Source organism: Muscardinus avellanarius, assembly GCF_963383645.1.
Source record: "Muscardinus avellanarius genome assembly, chromosome: 18".
Classification (NCBI taxonomy): Eukaryota; Metazoa; Chordata; class Mammalia; order Rodentia; family Gliridae; genus Muscardinus; species Muscardinus avellanarius.
The window spans coordinates 42058298-42080569 of NC_137804.1; the positions used below are offsets into that span (position 1 = coordinate 42058298).

The window sequence follows — 22272 nt, forward strand, 5'->3', positions numbered from 1 at the left end:
GAGGAGGAGCGGCCGAGCGAGCGCCCCTGCTGGCACGCGGCGGCGGCAAGGAGACAGGGAGAGCGAGCGGGAGGTGGGCCGCGGAGCCACCGGCCAGGCCCGGCCCAGCTCGCTGCGTCCACTCCTGGGCCTGCGGCCAGGCGGAGGGAAGAAGACCCTCACCTCAGAGTAGCCCTTTCCTCTGATCTTTTTCTTTCTTTTTCTCTTTTATTGAAAGGGGACTACATTTTAGCAGGAAAAAAACTTGGCGTTTCTGTGCCCGGCGGGCTCCTAGCGGGCGGTGTCCGCGCCAGGCAGGGCCTGGGGAGTGCGGGCTCTCACTCCGGCTCCCAGAAGCCCAGGTCACGCAGCCTGTCTGTGTTCTCAGAGGGATTTCATTTAAAGAAAATATGGTTTTGGGTTTTTCTGTTTGTTTTTAAAAGATTCTTTTAAAGGAGTACTGAAAAATACTTTCCAAAGTTTGTCTCTAAGATCTTAGTGGTGGACCTGGGAGATGCAAGAAGCTTCCAGAAACGAAGCCTGCCCAACTGGAGCCGAATCCACACCTGTGCCGCGTCTCAAGGAGGATTTTGTTTTGAGTTGTAGCTTCTGAGCCACTGCGGTGGCAGGTCGGCGCACTGCAGCCCGCCGGCCTGGAGGCCTGGCACCACTGAACTCGGCACCGCTGCTGCCCTCAAGGAAGCGCGTCCCATGGGGCCTCAGCCAGGACCAGCGGGGGCCAGAAGGCACTGTCCCCACGGTCCTTCCCGAGGACACAGTTGGAGGTGGCAGCCACGGGGCTACCAGCCCTGGGAGGCATCTGGCCCCATGTTGGCTGGCCACACACAGAACCCACCCTGCCTCAGCCCCTGCCTGCCAGTGCAGCCACCAGCCCTGTGGCCTCTGCTTTTACAGAAGGAAATGAGCTGCCCAGAAGTAGACGGGTCCTGCTGCAGGCGGGGCGACCATCACCTCAGTTGGCACAGGGGCCCGGCCATGGGTTCACAACTCTTACCAGCTGGGGGACCTGCCCCCCCCTGGCTCCCACAGCAGGGGTCAGGCGTGTCTCCCTGGTGACCCAGGCCCAGGGACCCACCCAACCGCCCCTCCCTGCAGCCCAGGTCACTGGCCTGTCCCAGAGCATCCAGACTCCAGCTGGCAGACGGATGGGGATGCGCCCCTTCCTCGGCAAGGACTACTTATCCCCATCGCGTAGGTTTTGTTCCCTTTCGTAGGCGCGTGGAGGCGTAGGTAGGCGGGCTCTGCGGCCCACACCTGGGCGGCCACATCCTGCCCTGCCCTTTGGTTGGAAGCTTGGCCTCTGCTTCGTGCCCTTTGCTTTGTCCCACCCTTCCCGGCAGTTGTCACTTAGTTTCATGAATCCAAGAGCGTCCACACCAAGGCCATGTAACTTGATTTTTGGTCAATTTGTTTTAAGCTCTTTTGTCACCAATAAAATGTTAATAAAACAGTTTCTTGCGTTCAAAACATGGGGCTGGTAACACTGCAGGGCCGCGGGTGGCCCCGATGCACTGGGCCTTGCCGGTGGAGGATGGAGAGGGAGGCCGAGGGCGGGCGGGCGCTGGGCAGCGCGTGCCCTCCCTGCGGCACCAGGCCGCCGCCCGCGTGCAGGCCGCCGTGTTTATTGTTAGGTCCGCGCCCCTCAGCGGCAGCCGCACTCGTCCACCACCATGTCCTCGTAGTGCCGCAGGACCACGTTGTCGCTGTTGTCGAAGAAGAGCACGGAGATGGGCGACAGGCGCGCGGGCACGCAGCAGGGCAGGCCGGCGGCGCCCGGGGCGGCCGCGTGCATGAGCGCCCGCAGCACCGCGTGGTTGAGCGCGGGCGGCCCGCCGGGCCCGGGCAGCGTGGCGGGCAGCGCGCACGGGCCCTGGCAGTAGTTGGCCAGGAAGCCGCGCGGCGCGATGACCCAGCGGTGCCAGCCCACCTCGCGGAAGCTCACGTAGAGCCGCCGCGCGCGGCAGGCGGGCGCGGGCGCGGGCGGGGGCCGGGGCGGGGGCTCGGCGTGGCGCCGGGGCCGGCAGGGGCGCGGGTCCAGGGTCACCAGCAGCAGCGCGGCCTCGGCCAGCCGCGCGCAGGGCCCGGGCGCGCGGGGCAGCAGCGCCAGCGCCAGGCGCAGGCGGCGGGGCGCCGTGGCGTTGGGCGCCCAGGCGGCGCGGGGCAGCTCGGCGCGCACCGCCCGGCCCGGCGCGGGCACCGGCCGGCGCAGCAGCTCGGGCCCGGGCCCCGCGGGCGCCACGCGCAGCTCCCAGCCGCCCGCCGGGGCCGCCGCCGCCGCCAGGCGCAGCTCCAGGCGCGCGAGGCTCGGGCGCTCGGCGGGCTCCACGGCCGACAGGTCGAAGTCCACGGTCCAGCCCGGGCACGGCCCCGCGGCCGCGGCGGGCTCCGGGGGCCGGGCGGGCGCACCTGGAGGCGGAGAGAGCGGTTCGCGCGGCGCCCGGCCGGGAGCTGCGGGGCGCGGGCGGCGGGGGGGGCGGGGGGGCGCGGAAGGAGCCCCGCGGGGCGGGCGGCGGGCACCGCAGGCGGCGTCATTGGGTGCGGGGCGCGGTGGGGGCAGGGCTCGGGCTGCGGGCCGGCCTTGGGGGCCAGGGGGCTCGGGGCGCGGGCCTCCCTGGCCACTGGAGCCCGGCCCGGGGAGGTCGCCCCGGCCCGGGCGCAGGCCCCACTCACCGCGGTCCGGGATGTGGCGCACGATGTTTCCAGCGACCCCCAGCTCCTCCACGTGGCACGGCCGGAGAGTGGCCCCTGCAGGCGTCCGTCGAGGGCCAGTCCTGGCCTCGCGGGGGTCGCGGCGGCGGAACAAGCGCCACATGAGCGGCGGCACGGGCCGGGCCGCGGGGGCGCCCCGGGGCACGTCGCGCAGCCCGAGGGCTTGGAGCAGGGCTGCCGCGGGGCCTGGGGGCGCGGGGGCGCGGGCGGCGGGCGGCGGGGGCAGCAGCAAGACCAGGAGGAGCAGGAGGAGGAGGTGGTCGCAGCGGCCGCGCGCGGGTAGCATCTCGCTCCCAGGGCACCGCCGGAGTGGGCAGGTCCTCGGTGACCCGGGCCCTAAGGGCCGGGGGCGGGGCCGGGCCGCCTGGAAGGGCCCGGGTCCTGCGGGGCGTGTCCAGGCGGGCCAGGTCCCGGGGGCGGGACCCGAAGGCCCTGGGGTCCGGGAGTCTCCGAGACCCTGGGGGGTCGGGGCTCGGGAGGTGTGGCCTGGCCGGGCTTGGGCCTCCGCGGGCGTGACCCCCGCCAGGCGCTTAGGGGCGTGGCCAGAGGGGTGGGACCGAGCCTCTGGGGCGGGGCCGGGCTCCCAGGGGCGGGGCCTGGCTCCCAGGGGCGGGGCCGGGCTCCCAGGGGCGGGGCCGGAATCAAGGGGTTCAGAAGCGCTTGTCCTTCACCAGGCCGTTCCTCAGCGGCTTCCTGGGGGCCAGAACCCAAGCGCTAGTTAGGCTGGAGCCCCACGTGCCCCCCGTCCCCCCCACTCTCCACATCTCCCCACGACCAGTCCGTCGAGCTCTCCACGCCCCTTTGCCCCTCCTGGCCTGGACCTCACTTGCTGCCGCTCCATTCTCCACTCAAAGACCCCACCGTCTGCCCCGTCCTCACGTGGCCCCCTCACCTTGGCACCCCGTCCTTGCCTCCGCACCCCTCCCCCGCGGCCGCTGGAGAGCAGAAGCCGCGCCAGCCCGCTAGACCCAGCTCCTGGTTCTAGTCCCCTCGCTGAGTGGCGGAACAGGCCCACTGACCATGAATGCAGAGAAAGGGTACAGAGCTGGCACCATGGCGCACACCTGGAAACCCAGCGGGGTTCAAGGCCAGCCCCAGCATCAAAGCCAGGCCCTCAGCAACTTAGCAAGACCCTGTTTCAAAATTTAAAAAGCAGTTTGGAGGTAAAACACCTCTGGGTTCAATACCCAGTAACACACACACACACACACACACACACACACACACACACACACACACACACACCACGCGTTAAACTGGGCGTGGTGGCGCACCTTGTAATCCCAGTACTTGGAAGGCTGAGTGAGACAGGAGGATCCCAGGCTCATTGACAGCCTCGGCTACTTAGTGAGGCCCTCCACAACTTAATGAGACCCTGTTTCAAAGTGAAGAACAAAAAAATAGGACTGAGGATGTAACTCGGAAGTAGAATGTGCTGGTTAAACCCCCTGGTACTGCAAAAATAGATAAATAAAATAGGAGCCAGGCGTGGTGGCGCACACTTGTAATCCCAGCATGTGGGAGGCCGAGACAGGAGGATCGCAGTTTTTGGACAGCTTCAGCTACTTAATGAGGCCCTTTGTAACTCGGTGAGACCCTGTTTCAAAATAAAGAATAATAAATAGGGCAGGGGGTGTAGCTCAGAGGTAGGATGCCCCTGGGTTTCACCCCCCCCAATACCAAAAATACAATGCTCCTGGGTTCAATCCCTGGTGCCTCCCCCCTCAAAAAAAAAAAAAAAAAAAAAAAAGTTAAGAGGTTGGACAAGGCTACAGGATTTTCTCCAGCAGCCTCCAGAGGGAGCTCAGACCCACAGCACCAGGATTTTGGACTTCTGTTCTCCAAGAGAGGATTCTGTTGTTTTAAGCTACCCATTTTGTGGCACTTTGTTCCAGCAAGCCTATGAAAGTAACATGATACCCAATGCGATTTTTGATGACCTCTCATGCCTTTGTGTGTGTGTGTGGGGGGGGATTACTGGAGGTTGAACCAAGGCCACACCCTTTTTAAAAATATTTCTGTGTGTGGTACTGGGGATTGAGCCCAGGGGTATTCTGCCTCTGAGCTACAAACCCAGATCTTTTTTATTTCTTGTTTAGAAAAAGAATCTCCCACCGGGTGTGGTGGCGCACCCTTGTAATCCCAGCGCTTGGGAGTATGACACAGGAGGATGGCACAGGTTCAAAGCCAGCCTCAGCTACTTAGTGAGGCTCTCAGCAACTTAGTGAGACCCTGTTTCCAAATAAAGTATAAAATATAGGTCTGGGAGTATACCCAGGAGGTACTGTGTTCCACCCCAGTACCACCAAAAAAATAAAATAAATAAATAAAAATATCTTTAAAAAAAAAAAAAAGCCAGGCATGGTGGCTCATGCTTGTAATCCCAGTGCTTGGAAGGCAGAGACAAGAGGATTGTGGGTTCCCAGCCAGCCCCAGCAACTTGTGAGGCCCTCCACAACTTATTGAGACCTGGTTTCAAAATAAAGAATAACGCCGGGCGTGGTGGCGCACGCTCGTCATCCCCGCACTTGGGAGGCGGAGACAGGAGGATCGCGCAGGTTCGAGGCCAGCCGCGCTGGCTTAAGAGACCCTGTTTCCAAATAAAAATATAAAATAGGTCTGGGAGTGTAGCCCGGAGGTAGAAGGGCTTCCAGGAACCCCAGTACCATCAATCAATAAATTAATTAATTAAATTAAATAGGCCTGGGGGTGTAGCTTGGAAGTAGAATGCCCTTGGGTTCCATCCCCAGTGCCGCACACACAACAAAAAGTTAAGCCAGGTTGGTGGTGCACACCATAATTCTTGGACTTGGAGGCTGAGATGAATCACAAGTTTGAGGAAAGCCTTAGCAAGTAATGAGACTCATCAAACTAGTGAGACCTTGTTTCCAGATAAGAAATAATATCAGGCAGGGGGTGTAGCTCAAAAGCAGAATTGCCTTTGAGTTCAATTCCCAGTACCACACACACACAAAAAAATATTTTTTAGAATAATTTTTTTTTCAGTACTGGGAATTGAACCCAGGGATATTTTACCTCTGAGCTACACCCACAGCCCTATTTTTATTCCTTATTTTGAAACAGGGTCTCACTAGTTGCGGAGGGCCTCACTGAGCAGCTGAGGTTGTTTCTGAACCACGATCCTTCTGTCTCAGCCTCCCGAATGCTGGGATTACAAGCGTGCGCCACCACGCCCGGCTTATTCTTTATTTATTTCTTTTCAAATAGGACTTTTTTATTTGTCACTATTTTTTTTTTTTTTTAATGGTACTGGGGGTAGAACCCAGAGGCTTTCTACCTCAGGGCTATGCTCCCAGACCTTTTTTTTTTTATTTTATTTGGAAACAGGGTCTCACTAAGTTGCTGAGAGCCTCACTAAGTGGCTGAGGCTGGCTTCGAACCCGTGCGATCCTCCTGTCTCAGCCTCCCAAGCGCGGGGATTACAGGCGTGCGCCACCGCGCCCGGCTTATTTGTCACTATTAAAAGTCTGGACTTGTGAACAGATTCTTGGCCTGGCGGCTCACGCCCATCAGCTCACTCGACATTAGCGTCTGTCTCGTCCCCAGTAGCTTTTCCAGAACTGCTGCCTTCACCGGGGGCATTCAAACGTGGGCTTCTTCGGCATTTTTAACTTTTCTACCAAAGACATCATGAAGAGGATGAATAGATTGGCGAGCTTTTCCTCTGTCCATCCCAGTGCCATCTGGAATCAACGTATCGACTACCTCCTTTGACGTCATTTTGCACCTCGCAGGGCCAGATTTCCATCATCTGCCTCTGGAATGGGCCGACATGTTGGTGCCAAGCGGAAGAGGTCTTCTGTATTTGATTGTGGCGTTTTTTAGTAAAACCAACACAGAAGAGACGCAACAAATAGCCACTGGTAGTCTTGACATGGACACGAGCTTCCATCAAGGTTTTTTTTTTTTTTTTTTGCGGTACTGGGGGTGGAATCCAGGGGCATTCAAGCTACACCCCCAGCCCTATTTTGTACTTTTTAATCTGAAACAGGGTCTCACTGAGTTGCGGAGGGCCTCACTAAGTAGCCGAGGCTGTCCGCGAACCGCGATCCTCCGGTCTCGGCCTCCCGCGTGCTGGGATTACAAGCGCCCGCCACCGCGCCCGGCTTAACATCTGCCATTTTTTGACCCTGGAACACATCTTGCCCCGTGTAAGATCCATGCCATGCCAGTCAGGCAGGCAGTTTTACCCTGAACGTCCTCAGTGAGCAGCTTGAATTTCCTGAATACGACGTCGTCATTCCGCAGCTCAGCAAGGCTCACTTCAAACGCACGACCCTCGAGGCCAGCAGATGCAATTTTAGTTCGAGTCCTCGTGACTACGGCCAGTGCTTTCACGCACACCCGTCTTTCTTAGAAAATGGACCAACCGCTTTCTTCTTGGCTATCTTCTTGCCGCCTTTCGTAAGGCATTTGTTCTTGCCGACCGCCATGGTGCTGCTCGGAGAGCCAGAGGGCTTATTCTTCATTTTGAAGCAAGGTCTCACTGAGTTGCGGAGGCCTCTCTAAGTAGCTGAGGCTGGCCACGAACCAGCGGTCCTCCTGTCTCAGCCTCCCAAGTACTGAGATTACAAGCGTGCGCCACCGAACCCAGCTTATTTTTTTTTTTAATTCTGAAATGGGGCTAACTTTCTGAGGGCCTCGCTACGTTGTTGGGGCTGTCCTCCAACCTGTGAGTATCCTGTCTCAGCCTCCCCAATACTGGGATCAAAGGTGTGGCCACCCTGCCTTGTCCTCAGGAGGGTTCTAAACCTGCACCTCCTGGCTCTGCTCAGCGCTCCTTCCTCTCACCTGAGCCTGAGTTTACCGCTGCCTGAAACCAGAACTCCTCTGCCCTGGCTGGAGGGACACTCTGGTCAGCACCTCCCAGGACCCTCCGGCCTCCTGTCCTGCTGCTCTGGCTCAAGCATTCCCCAGGCCCTGCTCCTCACGCACCGGCCTCTCCGCCGGGCTGGGCTGGGCTGGGCTGCTGCAGCCGGCCCTCTGCTCTCCAGCCTGCGGCCGGAGCCCGCGCGGTGGACGGAGCCGGGCAGGCCGGGCTCGAGGGGGGGGCACTCACTCGGCTTTGCCGGCCGCGTCCGCCGGCTCGTACTCCCGCACGTCCTTCAGCTCCCGCAGCTGGCCGGTCAGCACCTTGGCGGCGAAGGCCACGATGTACAGGAACCAGTACACGTTCATGGCGGTGAGCAGCAGCAGCAGCGCGTTGAAGAAGAAGTAGAAGGGGATGTCGGGCACCGACACCAGGCTGGAGTGGCACGTGGCGTACAGGACCTTGAGCGGGAACCAGTACAGGCGGAACCAGAACCTGGAGCCGGCGGAGCGGGCGGCGGGTCGGAGGCCGCGGAGGGACTGGCCGGCCCGCGCTGTCCACGGGGCCCCGCCCCGGCCCGCTGTGGTCACACCAGGCCCCGCCCACCGCGCACACAAGAGGCCCCGCCCTCCCGCCCGGCCCCGCCCACTCAGGCGGGGTTCTGTCCCCTACCTAGCCCCGCCCCATGCTAGGCCCCACCCTCAAAGACAGCCCCCCCCACTACGGCGGGGTTCTGTCCCCTACCTAGCCCCGCCCCATGCTAGGCCCCACCCTCAAAGACAGCCCCCCCACTTCAGTGGGGTTGTCTCCTACCTAGCCCCGCCCCATGCTACGCCCCACCCTCAAAGACAGGCCACGCCCACTTCAGTGGGGTTGTCTCCTACCTAGCCCCGCCCCATGCTAGGCCCCACCCTCAGACAGGCCCCCCCACTTCAGTGGGGTTGTCTCCTACCTAGCCCCGCCCCATGCTAGGCCCCACCCTCAGACAGGCCCCCCCACTTCAGTGGGGTTGTCTCCTACCTAGCCCCGCCCTATGCTAGGCCCCACCCTCAAAGACAGACCCCCCCACTACGGCGGGGTTCTGTCCCCTACCTAGCCCCGCCCCATGCTAGGCCCCACCCTCAAAGACAGGCCACGCCCACTTCGGCTTCACCTCTCCTGCCTAGCCCCGCCCCGCCCCCAGATTCTAGACCCCGCCCCTCCGTTGGGCCACGCCCACCTCGGTGAGCACCCTCCCTCCCTCCCTAGCCCCGCCCGTCCCACACTCCAGGCCACGCCCAACTCAGCCCATCCCCTCGCGTGGTCGCGCCCACCCAGTAGTCCCTGGCAGGGCCCCGCCTTCCCTAAGGGGTCCACCAACCCCCAGGCCCGCCCTTCCCGCCCACACCGCAGGCCCCGCCCCTCCGGCCCCGCCCCTCCGGCCCCGCCCCTCGCGTCCGCCCCGCCACGCACCAGCTGAAGCAGAAGCCCAGGCAGCCCAGGTCGGCCAGCGCCGCGTGCAGCCGGCGCCACGGGCCGCCCCTGGCCTTGAAGTAGATGTTGAGCTTGGTGAACTCCAGCAGCACGTCGCTGACGTCGTGCAGGAAGAGCACGAGGACGCCCACGTTGTGGTACCTGCGTGACCAGAGGGGGCTCGCGGCCGCCGGGGCAGCAGTTCCCCGCCGGCCCTTTGCACAGTTTGTTTATTTTAAGCAAAGTCTGCCTAGGTTGCTGAGCGGCTCCTTGGGTTGCTGAGGCCGGCCTCCACCTGCAGTCCTCCTACCCAAGCCTCCCAAGAACTAGATGGTGGGCAGGTGCCACCACGCCCAGCTTTCTTTTTAATTTTCCTTTTAGAGACAGGTCTTGCTGAACTGCCCAGGCCGGCTGCGCCCGTGCACGACTGCTCCGCACCCCGGGGTGGCGGGGGTGACGGCGTGGCCACCGCCTGGGGCAGCGGGGCTAGAATGTTGCGGGTCGTGTGGCTGGGCCGAGGGCGCAGTGTGGGCAGGCCCAGGGATGCCGGCCGTGTGGGGGGCTCGCCCCAGCGCCCGGGAGGGATCCCAGTCTCCCCTGGGCGTCCTCCCCCAGCCCCCTCACCACCCGCCCCGGCTCCCCGCACCCCGCGGCCTCTGCAGCCACCTGCGGACTCACCGGAAGGCGTAGGAGGACACGATGAGGACCGAGGTGACCACGTGGTGGACGAGCATGACCACCGAGTCCTTGCGCCAGGCGTCCATGTACAGAGTGGCGTAGATGGAGTGGCCGTAAAAACTCCCCTGCAGCAGGTAGATGAACGCGATGTCCCGTGGCACGGCCATGCCTGGTGTCCAGTCTGGGAACAGCCCGAACGGGGTCAGGCACCCTCGGAAGGTCAGGCGCCCGGCCCTGTGGCCCCACAACGCCTTCCCACCAAGCCGCCCCCTGAACACCAGCCGGCCCGCAGGCTGGCCACCTACGTTTGTTTGTTTTTTGTTTCTGCAGTACTGGGTATTGAACCCAGGGGCATTCTACCTCCAAGCGACACCCCCTGCCCTATTTTTTATTCTTTATTTTGAAACCGGGTCTCACTGAGTTGCAGAGGGCCTCACTAAGTAGCTGAGGCTGTCCACGAACCGCGATCCTCCTGTCTCAGCCTCTCGAATGCTGGGATGACAAGTGTGCGCCACGCCCGGTTCACCTACATCTTTTTGTTCCTGATTCTCCACCCGTCTTGTGTGTGTGTGTGTGTGTGTGTGTGTGTGTGTGTGTGTGTGTGTGTGTGTGTGGTACTGGGGTTCCTGGAAACCCTTCCACCTCCAGGCTACACTCCCAGACCTATTTTATACTTTTTTTTTTTTTTAATTTGGAAACAGGGTCTCTTAAGCCAGCTAGTCTGGCTTCCAACCTGCGCGATCCTCTTGTCTCCGCCTCCCAATTGCGGGGATTACAAGCGCCCGCCACCACGCCCGGCTCCACCGGTCTTTTTTTAATTTTATTTTTTGTGGTACTGGGGATGAACCCAGAACCATTCTACCTTTGATCTATACCCTCAGCCCTATTTTATTTTTTTATTTGGAAACAGGGTCTCACAAAATTGGCGAGAGCCTTGCTAAATTGCCAAGGCTGGCTTCAAACCTGCAATATTCTTATCCTAGTCTCCAAAGTACTGGGATTACCAGGCATGCACTACTAGACACGACTCTTTTTTAATAAGTGTTTTTGGTTTTGGTACTGGGGATTAAATCCAGAGGCGGTCTACCTGTGAGCTATACCCCCAGCCATACATATATTTTTTTTGCGGGTCTGGGGATGGAACCCAGGGGCATTTGACCTCTGAGCTACACCCCTGTCCTATTTTTTATTCTTTATTTTGAAACAGCGTCTCACTAGTTGTGGAAGGCCTCACTAAGTAGTAGCTGAGGCTGACTGTGAACCACAATCCTATTTGAGCCTCCCAAACGCAAACGCTGGCATTACAAGCGTGCACCACCACACCCAGCTATGAGTTTTTATTTATTATTTGGAAACAGGGTCTCTCTAGGTTGCTTTCTGAGAGCCTCGCTAAATTCCCAAGGCTGGCTTTGAACCTGCGATCCTCCTGTCTCAGCCTCTCAAGTATTAAAATTGCAAGCGTGCGCCACCATGCCCAAGCTACAGTTTTAGATTTCTGGAAATTGTGAGCGATGGTATAAAGTTCTTATATGCCCACCCTAGTGGACACATATTCTCTTTAGTAACACCTTGCACTAATGTAGCACCTGAGATGTAAATAAAGTAATAGTTACTCCCCACCTCCAACCCCGTGATACTGAGGATTGAATCCAGGGGCATTTTTGAGCTACAACCCCAGCCATTACTATTACCACCATTATTATTTTGAAACAGGGTCTCACTAAGCCAAGCGTGGTGGCACACACCTGTAATCACAGTACTTTGGACGCTGAGATGGGGACCGCAGGTTCGCGACCAGCCTCAGCTACTTGGTGAGGCCCTCTGCAACTCAGTGAGACCCTGTTTCAAAATAAAATAAAAAATAGTGCTGGGGGTGTAGTCCGGAGGTAGAATGCCCCTGGGTTCCATTCCCAGTATTGCAAAAAACAAAAACAAAACCAGTCTCACTAAATTGCTGGGGCTGCTCTTTTTTTTTTTTTTTTTTTTTTCAGGTCTGGGAGTGGAACCCAGGGGCATTCTACCTCTGAGCTACACCCCCAGCCCTATTTTTTATTCTTTATTTTGAAACCGGGTCTCACTGAGTTGCAAAGGGCCTCACTAAGTAACTGAGGCTGTCCGCGAACCGCGATCCTCCAGTCTCAGCCTCCCGAATGCTGGGATTACAAGCGTGCGCCACCACGCCCGGCCTGAGGCTGGTCTTGAATCTGCAATCCTGCTGTCTCAGGTTCCCAAGTACTGGGATTAGACCACCACACCTGGCTAAGTCATTACCTTTTACAGTTTTAGATTTCTAGAAGCCGGGCATGGTAGCAGATACTTGCAATCCCAGTACTTGAGAGGCTGAAGACAGCAGGATGCCAGGTTCAAAGCCAGCCTCAGCTACTTAGCAAGGCGCTCCGCAACCTATTGAGACTTGTTTCCAAATAAGAAATTAAAAATCGGGCTTGAGGGCTTGGAGGTAGAATGTCTCTGAGTTCAATCCCCAGTACCAAAAAGAAAAAGAAAAATGAAAAAAAAAAAAACTTCTAGAAATTGTGAGCAGATGGTACAAGGTTACATCCTCCCCCAAAGTATAGATTCCACTTAGTAACACCTTGCATTCATGTAGCACATTTGTTGCAAATAATGAGGCAATACTATTACATTATTATTATTATTACTATTATTATTATTATTAGTAGTAGTAGTAGTAGTATATAGTGTTTGTGTCTGTGTGCATCTTTGTGTGTGTGTGTGTGTGTGTGTGTGTGTGTGTGTGTGTGTGTGTGGTACTGGGGATGGAACCAGGGGCATTCTACCTCTGAGCAACACCCCCAGCCCTATTTCTTATTTTTTATTGTATTTATTTATTTATTTTTGTGGTACTGGGGGTGGGATCCAGGCGTTTTTCTACCTCCAGGCTATGCTCCCTACCTATTTTATACTTTATTTGAAACAGGGTCTCACTAACTTGCTGAGTAGCTGAGGCTGGCTTCAAACCTGTGCGATCCTCCTGTCTCAGCCTCCCAAGTGCTGGGATTACAAGTGTGAGCCCGGCTTATTCTTTATTTTTTAAACAGGGTCTCACTGAGTTGCAAAGGGCCTCACTAAGTAGCTGAGGCTGCCTGCAAACCGCATTCCTCCTGTCTCAGCCTCCCAAACGCTGGGATAACAAGTGTGTGCCACCACGCCCAGCCCCTATTTTCTATTTCTAAACAGGTTTTCACTGAGTGCGGAGGGCCTCACTAAGTAGCTGAGCCTGGCCGTGAACCTGCAATCTTCCTGTCTCAGCTTCCCAAGTACTGGGATTACAAATGTGCACCACCACCATGACTGGCTTCTTTTTGTTTTTTGAAACAGGGTCTCACTAGGTTGCTAAAAGTCATGAGACAAGGCTGAGGCTGCCCCTGAGCCTGCGATCCTCCTGCCTCAGCCTCCCAAGTACTGCAGGCATGTGCCACCATGCCTGACCTTATTTTTATTTTTATTTATTTTATTTTATTTATTTTATTTTATTTTTTGCCTGTCTGGGGATGGAACCCAGGGGCATTCGACCTCCAAGCTACACCTCCCGCCCTATTTTTTTTTTTTTTTATTCTTTATTTTGAAACAGGGTCTCACTAAGTTGCAGAGGGCCTAAGTAGCTGAGGCTGTCCACGAACCGTGATCCTCCAGTCTCAGCCTCCCGAATGCTGGGATTACAAGCGTGCGCCACCACGCCCGGCTTCTTTTTTTTTTTCATTTTGACACAGTCTGGCCAATTTCCCCAGCTGGCCTGGAACTTGTGACCTTCCCAGATGAAATTACAGTCCTGGGCCACCTGCTCAGTTACATCCTTGTTAAAAACCTCGCTGCATTCAGAGGCACTCGGCCTGCAACATCTAGCCTGCAGGATTCGGCCTCTGCCTGGGTTTCTCTTGCAGGCCCCTCACTGACCTCCCGGTCTCCCTGCAGCAAGGTCCCCAGCTTCCCGCCCTTGTCCCATGCCGACTGCTCCCCAGCCCGGGCGGGGGCGCTCTCCCCAGCACTCCCTGGTGTTCTGACCACTCTTGTTTCTGCCCTGAAACAGTTCTCAGGCTCCCCCTGCGGCTCCTGCTCCTGCCCTGGTGCCCTCTGGGAATCCAGCAGCTCACATGCCCCAGGACAGCCCCGGCCAGCCCTCTCGGATCTCCTCACCCTGCCCTCTGCCCTTCCCCTTGGTCCAGGCACCGCCCCGGCCTCTTGGCCGACCACTGTCCACAGGAGCCTCGATGGCCGAGGACACGCAAACAGACCACACGACCCAGCAATGCCGCTGGTAAGTGTGTGCAGAGAGAATCGAGAGCAGGAACCCACGCAGTGCCCAGCAGTGCCATCTGCCACAGCCAGGGCCTGGCCCTAGGGGTGGACTGACACCAACACATCGGTACCCAGAATGTCACAGAGGAACCAGCCACAGTGCAATATGGATGAGCCCTGAAAACAGGGTGTCAAGCCAAAGGCTTGAAGGCAGAAGGCCATGGACGGGGTGGGTGTGGGGGGAGAGGACCATGGTATAGAAGCTTCCAGAACAGAGAGGGTTCAAGATGGCTGGACAAGCCAGGCGTGGTGGCGCATGTCTTTAATCCCAGCACTTGGGAGGCTGAGACAAGAGGACCGCAGGTTCAAAGTCGGTCTCAGCAACTTAGGCTCTCGGCAACTTAGACCCGGTTTCCAAATAAAAATAAAGTAAGGGAGGAGCCGGGCATGGTGGCGCACACTTGTAATCCCAGTACTTGGGAGGCTGAGACAGGAGAACTGCACAGGTTCGAAGCCAGCCCCAGCTACTTAGTGAGGCTTTCAGCACTTAAGTGAGACCCTGTTTCCAAATAAAATAGAAAATAGGTCTGGGAGAAGAGCCCGGAGGTAGAAGGCCCCTGGGTTCCATCCCCAGCACAACAAAAATAAATAAATAAATAAATGGTATATTCCAGAGGTAGAAGGCCCCTGAAATCCACTGCTAGTACCACAAAAAATAAAATAAAAAATAAAAGCTGGGAGTGTAGCTCTGAGGTAAAAATACCCCTGTGTTCAATCCCCAGTACCAAAAAATAAAAAATTAAAAAATCAACTCAAGGCAGAGTGCTGTGGCACACGACCATCACCCTAGCACCTAGGGAAGCTGAGGGGGGATTGCAAGGTGAATTTAGGGAGATCTTGTCTCAAAATAAAAAGTACTAGCGGGGCGCGGTGGCGCGCGCTTGTCATCCCAGCGTTTGGGAGGCGGAGACAGGAGGATCGCAGTTCATGGCCAGCCTCAGCTACTTAGTGAGGCCCTCTGCAACTCAGTGAGACCCTGTTTCAAAATAAAAAGAATAAATAAAAATAGGGCTGGAAGTATAGTACGGAGGTAGAATGCCCCCCCCCCGTTCTATCCCCAGGACTGCAATAAATAAATAAATAAAGTATAAGGAGCGGAGTTCAATTGAACACCCCTGGGATCATTGCCTATTATCACAAAAAGAATTCTAGAAGCCCGGAGACAACTCTCCCCCTCAGGTCCTCCTCCGCCCACTAATCCCTGCCAGCTGGGTCTGTCCGGCTACCGCCCTCAACTTGGACCCCGAGGCGAGGCCACGCCCACAGAGGCGGGTGTCACTGTCCCTCATCAAATACGTGGCCCTGGGCCCTTGGCAGCTGCCGACCTGCCCAAGCCCCTCTGCAGGTGCCCTACCCGGGCACCCGCGTGGCTTCTGAGGTCTAGCCCTGTTAGGAGGTGCAGCGAGGAGGGAGGGAGAGCGCGGGACCCGGCCCTCTGCGGACGGCACCCCGCAGGCCCGGTTACTGCAGAGTGGACCTGCTCCTGCAGCCTGGGCTCAGACCCGGCCCAGAGGTGGGGCCTTTAATTACTGTCCAGAATGGCCACCTCCCAGGCCCTCTGTCCACAGCCCACTCTGCAGAGGCTCAGACCCCCAAGCCCTGCCTGGCTCCCCCTCTGCCTTCCTGGCCAGGCACGTCCCCAGCCTGGAGGCCTCTCCCTGGCCCCAGAGCCTCCCGATTTTAACCAAACTGGTGAGACTAGCTGGGCGTGGTGGCACAGGCTTGTAATCCCAGCGCTTGGGAGGCGGAGACAGGAGGATCCCGCAGGTTTGAAGCCAGCCTCAGTTATTTATTTATTTATTTATTTATTTATTTATTTATTTATTTTGGTGGTACTGAGGTTCCTGAAAGCCCTTTTACCTCCGGGCTACACTCCCAGACCTATTTTGTACCTTTTTTATTTTTGGAAACAGGGTTTCTTAAGCCAGCGCGGCTGGCTTCAAACCTGCACGATCCTCCTGTCTCTGCCTCCCAAGCGCAGGGATTGCGGGGATTACAAGCGTGTGCGCCACCACGCCCGGCAAGTCTCAGCTATTTAGTGAGGTTCTCAGCAACGTAATGAGACCCTGTTTCCAAATAAAGTATAAAATAGGTCTGGGAGTATAGCCCGGAGGTAGAAAAGCCCTTAAGTTCCACCTCCAGTACCACAAAAAACAAAAACTGGCCAGAAACTTGACCTTGGGGGTTGGGCCTCAACCACAGGGTGGGCGGGGCTCCCCACTCTCCCGCTCCCACCTTTGCCCCAACTTTTCAATAGTCCCCTGCAGCCGGGCGTGGTGGTGCACGCTTATAATTCCCTGCGCTTGAGAGGCTGAGACAGGAGCATCGCACAAGTTTGAAGCCATCCTCAGCCACTTAGTGAGGCTCTCAGCAACCTAGTGAGACCCTGTTTCCAAATAAAGTATAAAATAGGTCTGGGAGTATAGCCCGGAGGTAGAAAGCCTCTGGGTTCCACCCCCAGTACCACCAAAAAAAAAAAAAAAGTCCCCTGTACTGCACCTTCCCAACTGATGGAGGGCTTCTTCGGGTACTGGGGATTGAACCCTGGGCATTCGAGTCTTTTTTATTTTGAAACAGGGTCTCACTAAATTGCTGAGTCCTGCTGAGTTGCTGGCCTCGGAGCTGGGACCCTCCCCCTCAGCCTCCCAAGTGCTGGGTGGTGTGGGCGCCGCGCAGCTGCCCCTCCTTTGCGCCTCCCCTCCAGGCCTGGTGTCCAGCTGCTGACCTGGATGCACTGTGGCCCCTCCGTGACCCCCAGACGCGGTGTGTTTCCTGGGGAGCCCAGCCTAGCCCTCGGTCTCCTCAAACCCACTTCTCAGGCTGTCTCACTTGCCCCCAACCTTGGCGAGGCTCCTCTCCCCTCACACCTGCCTCCAGCTGGCCACAAACCCCACCAGCTCCTCATTCTGTTTTTTGGTACTAGGGGCTAAACCCAGGGGTTCTACTTCTGAGCCCCCAGCCTTTTTTTTTTTTTTTGGCGGTACTGGAGATGGAGCCCAGGGGCATCCAACCTCCGAGCAACACCCCCAGTCCTACTTTTTATTCTTTATTTTGAAACCGGGTCTCGCTGAGTTGCAAAGGGTCTAAGTAGCCGAGGCTGGCCGCGAACCGCGATCCTCCTGTCTCAGCCTCCTGAATGCTGGGATGACAAGCGTGCACCACCACGCCCGGCTCCTCAGCCTTATTTTACTTTTATTTATTTATATATTTATTTTGAAAAAGGTCTCACTAAGTTGCCAAGGCTGGCTTCGAACCTGTGATTCTCTTGTCTCCATTGCCCAGGTACTGGGATAATAGACGTGCATCACTTAAATTCTTTTTTTTTTTTTTTTTTTTTTTTTTTGTGGTACTGCGAATGGAACACAGGATTTATTTATTTGGAAATAGGGGTTCACTAAGTTAAGAGCCTCACTAAGTTGCAAAGGCTGATTTCAAACCTGTGATTCTCCTGTCTCAGACTCCCAAATACTGGGATTACAAGCACTCAGCTTCCTTTTTATTTCATTTCATTTTATTTTATTTTATTTTATTTTTATGGTACTGGGGACAGAACCACAGAACCCTTAGCCCTATTTTTATTCTTTATTTTGAAACAGGGTCTCACTAAGTTGTAGAGGGCCTCACTAAGTAGTTGAGGCTGTCCAAGAACCATGATCCTCCGATCTCAACCTCCTGAATGCTGGGATCACAAGCATGTGTCACCACGCCCAGCTTCCTTTTTATTTTTATTTTATTTATTTATTTAGTTTATTTAGTTTATTTAGTTTATTTATTTATTTATTTATTTATTTATTTATTTATTGTGGTATTGGGGATAGAACCCAGGGGCATTCTACCTCCAAGCTACATCCCCAGCCCAATATATATATTTTTTTTCTTTCTTTTTTTTTTTTTTTTTTTTTTGGTGGGTCTGGGGATGGAACCCAGGGGCATCGACCTCGGAGCTACAGGGTCTCACTAAGTTGTGGAGGACCTCACTAAGTAGCTGAGGCTGTCCCCAAACCGTGATCCTCCTGTCTCAGCCTCCCAAATGCTGGGATTACAAGGTGGGCCACCACGCCCCTTATCTTTTATATTGAAATAGGATCTCGCTCAATTGCTGAGGTTGGCCTTGAGCCTGTAATCCTCCAGTCTCATCCCCTCAAATTACCAGGCGTGGCCCACCCTGCCAGCTCCACATTCTGAACATTTCCCCAGGCAACCTAGCCTTTTTCCTCCCTTACTCTGGGCTCTGGGTGTCCTGGCAGGAGCTCCCTCAAGCTCCAGCCTCAGTCCCCCCCTCTGCCTCTGCGGCAGATGGCAGTGCCCGCCACACAGGCGGGTCTGTCGGGCCTCGCCTCTGCCCGCGCACCTGGGGAGGCCTCAGAGCCTCACCGCAGCCCGAGGCCCAACAAGCATTGTGCCACTCCTCACCCCTTGGCCTGGCTGTCTTGTTTCTCATCGGGCCCTGGCCTCTCTCGACCACCCTCAAAGTCACCTTTAGTGCAGACATCCCTGTCCCTGTTGAAAATGGCCCCACCTGCCGCCTGAACACACCGCACCTCTCCCCTCTCTTTCCCTGTGGCCTCTCGCGCTAGTATCTCGGGCCAGCTACTGGCTGTGTCTAGCACAGCGCCTAGTACACAGTCACTCAACACACGCACGCTGAAACAAACCACTCGCCAGCACAACTAACAAGAAACCAGCCGCGAAGCCGGGTGAGGCGGCGCACGCTTGCGACCCCAGCATTCGGGAGCCGAGACCGAGGAGCACGGTTCATGACCAGCCTCAGCTTAGTGAAGCCCTTTGCAACGGAGCGAGACCCTGTTTCAAAATAAAGAATAAAAAATCGGGCTGGGGGGTATAGCTCAGAGGTAGAATGCTCCTGGGTTCCATCCCCAGTACCAAAAAAAAAAAAAAAAAAAAAAAAAAAAAAAGCAGATGTGATTCCAAGCCCCAAACCTTAGGTGAGATTAAGAAAGGGGATGGTGGCTAACTGGCTAGCCCTCCCCCTTCTGGGCTTCGCAAGGTGGCAGGGGCCTGAGAAGGGTGGCCATCTGCTCTGACTCAGTGCTACCAGGAGCCCCTTCGGGCTGTTCAGGTAACACAACACAGCACAAAACACCAGCCACGTGTACCCTGGGCTTCTCTAGCTAACACCGATAAACTCCGCTCTCCCTGCCTCCCTGGCCTGACAGGTGACATGCAGCCTTCCTGGCCAGCCTACCCAGTGCCTGCCTGGAGGATGCCCACCTTGAATCCACTCACCTGGCTCAATCCACTTCTCAACTCTGTCTCCCTGCCAAGGTGGGCCAGGGCACCAGGGACCCTCCTAGTGGAAGCGTTTTGCCACCCACAAACCCCATCCTGTCCAGGACTCAGTTAATTCCTTCTGGTGTAGAATGAAACTCAAACTCCTGCCAGGAACTGAGGCAGGCAATGCCCCATGCCCGGCCAGGGCCTTTGCACATACCGCTCTGGACCTCTGGAAGGCTCACCTCTAGTGCCCAGCTCCCCGGCTCCTGTGCCAGGGAGGGGTATTAGGGACTGAACCCAAGGGCCTTCTACCTCCAAGCTACATCCCCAGCCCTATTTTTAATTTTTTTTTTAATTTTTGAAACAGGGTCTCACTAGGTTGATGAGGGTCTCACTACCTGCTGAAGTTTTCCTGGAACCTGCCATCCTCCTGTCTCAGCCTCTCAAGTGCTGGGATTACAGGCATGCACCATAAAGCCCGGCTCTCTTTTGTGTTTTAACCAGAGCCCTCCCCCGCTCCTGCAGAGCTCCTACCATAAAAGACAGAGGGTGGGTCATGAAAGAAGGGGTAGTCAGTACAGAAGAGCAGGTAGGCACTGTAGCACCAGCAGCAAGAGTAGAACAGAAACTTCCAGGCGCTCTCCGGCATCTTGGCTGCATCTTTAGGCTGTAGGTGGCACCGCGTGGCCAGGGGCTGTGGGTGAAAATGTGGCGGCTGTTGGCACTGGGCACCAGGGGCCACTCCTTCTGGATGGGGAAACAGGCCCAGGGACTCCCCAGGCAGGGGCACACCAAGGAAGGCTGGCCCCCATGCCCGCAGCGGCTTGGAGAGAAACCAGAGCCCACGCTGGTGTCTGCCAAGGGCTAAACTTAGCACCCAGCTGTCGGGCCTCAGCCCTGTGCTGGGGAGGGGAGGCTGGAGGTCCAGAAGGGAGACCCAGAGGTTCGGCCTGGGGAATCTAGGGGGCCTGGGTCACTGGGACCCATGCCAGGAAATACAGAGGTGACCCCAGAGGGAGAGGGCACAGGGTGGGGAGGGTGTGTTGGGGTGACTTGGGCGGACAGAGAGGATGCTGGAAGGAAGATGAGGAGCTGGAAGGGTCTGGGAAGGAGGGCTTGGGGCAGCTCCGCCCCTTCCCCAGAGCTGAGGGGCCCAGAGGCACCGGAGCAGTTGTCATGGTGACAGCCAGAACCAGCTCCAGTAACCCATGGCAACCAGGCGGCTGCCAAAAAGATGAGCTCTGGAGAACCAGGCAGCCCAGCCCACTCCGCTGATTAGAAGGGGGGGGGGGCCGGAGTGAGGCGCACGCCCCACCCAGGGACCCAGGGCCCGCAGCGGGAGGTGCCCAGACCCAGCACAGGCCGACCTCGCTGCCCGCCGCCCTGGGAGTCCAGGAGTGGCTACACTACACCCCCTCCCCACCCTCCCCGGCCGGCGGCAGCTTCCCAGGTGGGTCCGACTGGCTCGCACGCCCGCCTCTCCTCCCAGAGCGCGTGGGGGCTGGGGTCTCCCCCTCCTGTGGACAACACCCCAGCCTGCCTCACAAGGGCCGGCCTCTTCCCAGCCTGCAGAGAAAGGCCCCTTTGTTGGCGCCGGGCGCTCGGTCCCCCGCAGTCTCCACCATCTCCAGTCAGGGCTCGCAGCCAGGGGTCCGGCCTCCCTTCCAGCAGCTGCGGCCACTGGGACCCCTCCCCAGGGAAGGAGGTGGGGTCAAGCGCCAATGTCACCACCGAGGTCATTCCCTGGCCTGAAGGGGGGGGGGGTCTCTCTGGAAACAGCGGCTCGGGCTCTCCACCTGGGAGCCCAGCGGTGCGGGCCCAAGGGCCTGACACCCCCCAGGAGGAGGCCCCGGCCCCGGGTACTGACCCGAAAGAGGCGCGCCGAGAGCCCCGCGCGCAGCGCCGTCCAGCCCAGCGCGCCCAGCGCCAGCAGCAGCAGCTCGGGCGGCGCCAGGTGCGCGTGCTCGGCCAGGCGGCGGCGCGCCAGCCCCCAGCCGCAGTCGGCGCAGCCCCGCGCGGCCGCCCGCGCGCTGCCCCAGCCCCGCTGCACCAGCTGCGCGTAGCTGGGCATGGGCTCGGGGCCCCCCGCCGCCGCCATGCCGGCTCGCCGCGGGGCCGCCGGAGGAGCGACCGAGGAGCGACGGAGGAGCGATGGAGGAGCCGCGCGCCCGCGTCACGCGCAGAGCTGAGCCGGGGGCGCGCGGCCGGCGGCGGGCGGGGGGCGTGGCCGAGGCACGCCCCGCCCCGCCCGGGAACAGGGGGGCAGGGTTTTTATCTATTTCGTTATGGGGAGCTGAATCCTGTTTTTATTTATTTTGTTATGGGGGAATTGAATCCTGGGGCGTTCTAGCTCTGAGCTACATCTCCAGCCCTGATTTTGTTTTTTTTTTTCTTTCTTTCTTTTTTTTTTTTTTTAATGTGTGTGTAGTGCTGGTGATGGAACCCATCACCAGCCTAACAACAACCTCAGCCTAACTTCTTAGTAGTAGTAGTAGTACTGGGGATGGAACCCAGGGGCCTTCTACATCTGGGCTATTCTCCCAGACCTATTTTTTTTTTTTCTTCTTTTTGTGGTACTGGGGTTCCTGGAAGCCCTTTTATCTCCGGGCTACATTCCCAGATCTATTTTATATTTTTATTTGGAAACAGGGTCTCCTAAGCCAGCACGCGCGCGGCTGGCTTCGAACCTGCGCGATCCTCCTGTCTCCGCCTCCCGAGCGCGGGGATTACAAGAGTGCGCCACCACGCCCGGCTCCCAAACCTATTTTTATATTTTATTAGAAACAGGGTCTCACTAAGTTGTCGAGAGCCTACTAAGTAGCTGAGGCTGGCTTCGAACCTGCGCGATCCTCCTGCCTCAGCCTGCTAAGTACTGCCTGCTTGGGAGGATTACAAGCATGCGCCACCACGCGTGCCTTGTTTTATTTATTTATTTTGTCTCTCAGTACTGAGGATTGAACCCAGGGGCATTCTACCTCCCAGCAACAACCCCAGCCTAACTTTTTATTGCTTATTATTATTATTATTATTATTATTATTAATTATCGGCA

General features: G+C 57.3%; 2 protein-coding genes across 2 annotated transcripts; both read right to left on the bottom strand.

Annotated features, from left to right (window-relative positions):
• Positions 1 to 1642: 1642 nt before the first annotated feature.
• Positions 1643 to 3005, bottom strand: GDF1 (growth differentiation factor 1; the record flags this gene model as incomplete). Its single annotated transcript, XM_080715442.1, is given in 3 exon segments — positions 1643 to 2406; positions 2671 to 2959; positions 2961 to 3005. Coding segments are annotated over 3 exon segments (1098 nt in total), but the record flags the coding sequence as incomplete, so codon positions are not given.
• A 354-nt stretch (positions 3006 to 3359) lies between these two features.
• On the bottom strand, positions 3360 to 21692 carry CERS1 (ceramide synthase 1; the record flags this gene model as incomplete). The annotated part of the gene is made up of 6 exons (XM_080715246.1): positions 21090 to 21692; positions 19757 to 19916; positions 9671 to 9851; positions 8993 to 9154; positions 7790 to 8035; positions 3360 to 3402 (listed from the first exon to the last, which is right to left on the bottom strand). Exons 1-6 carry the CDS (start codon positions 21318 to 21320, stop codon positions 3360 to 3362), a joined length of 1023 nt encoding a protein of 340 aa, XP_080571372.1. The 5' UTR covers positions 21321 to 21692.
• Positions 21693 to 22272: the final 580 nt, after the last annotated feature.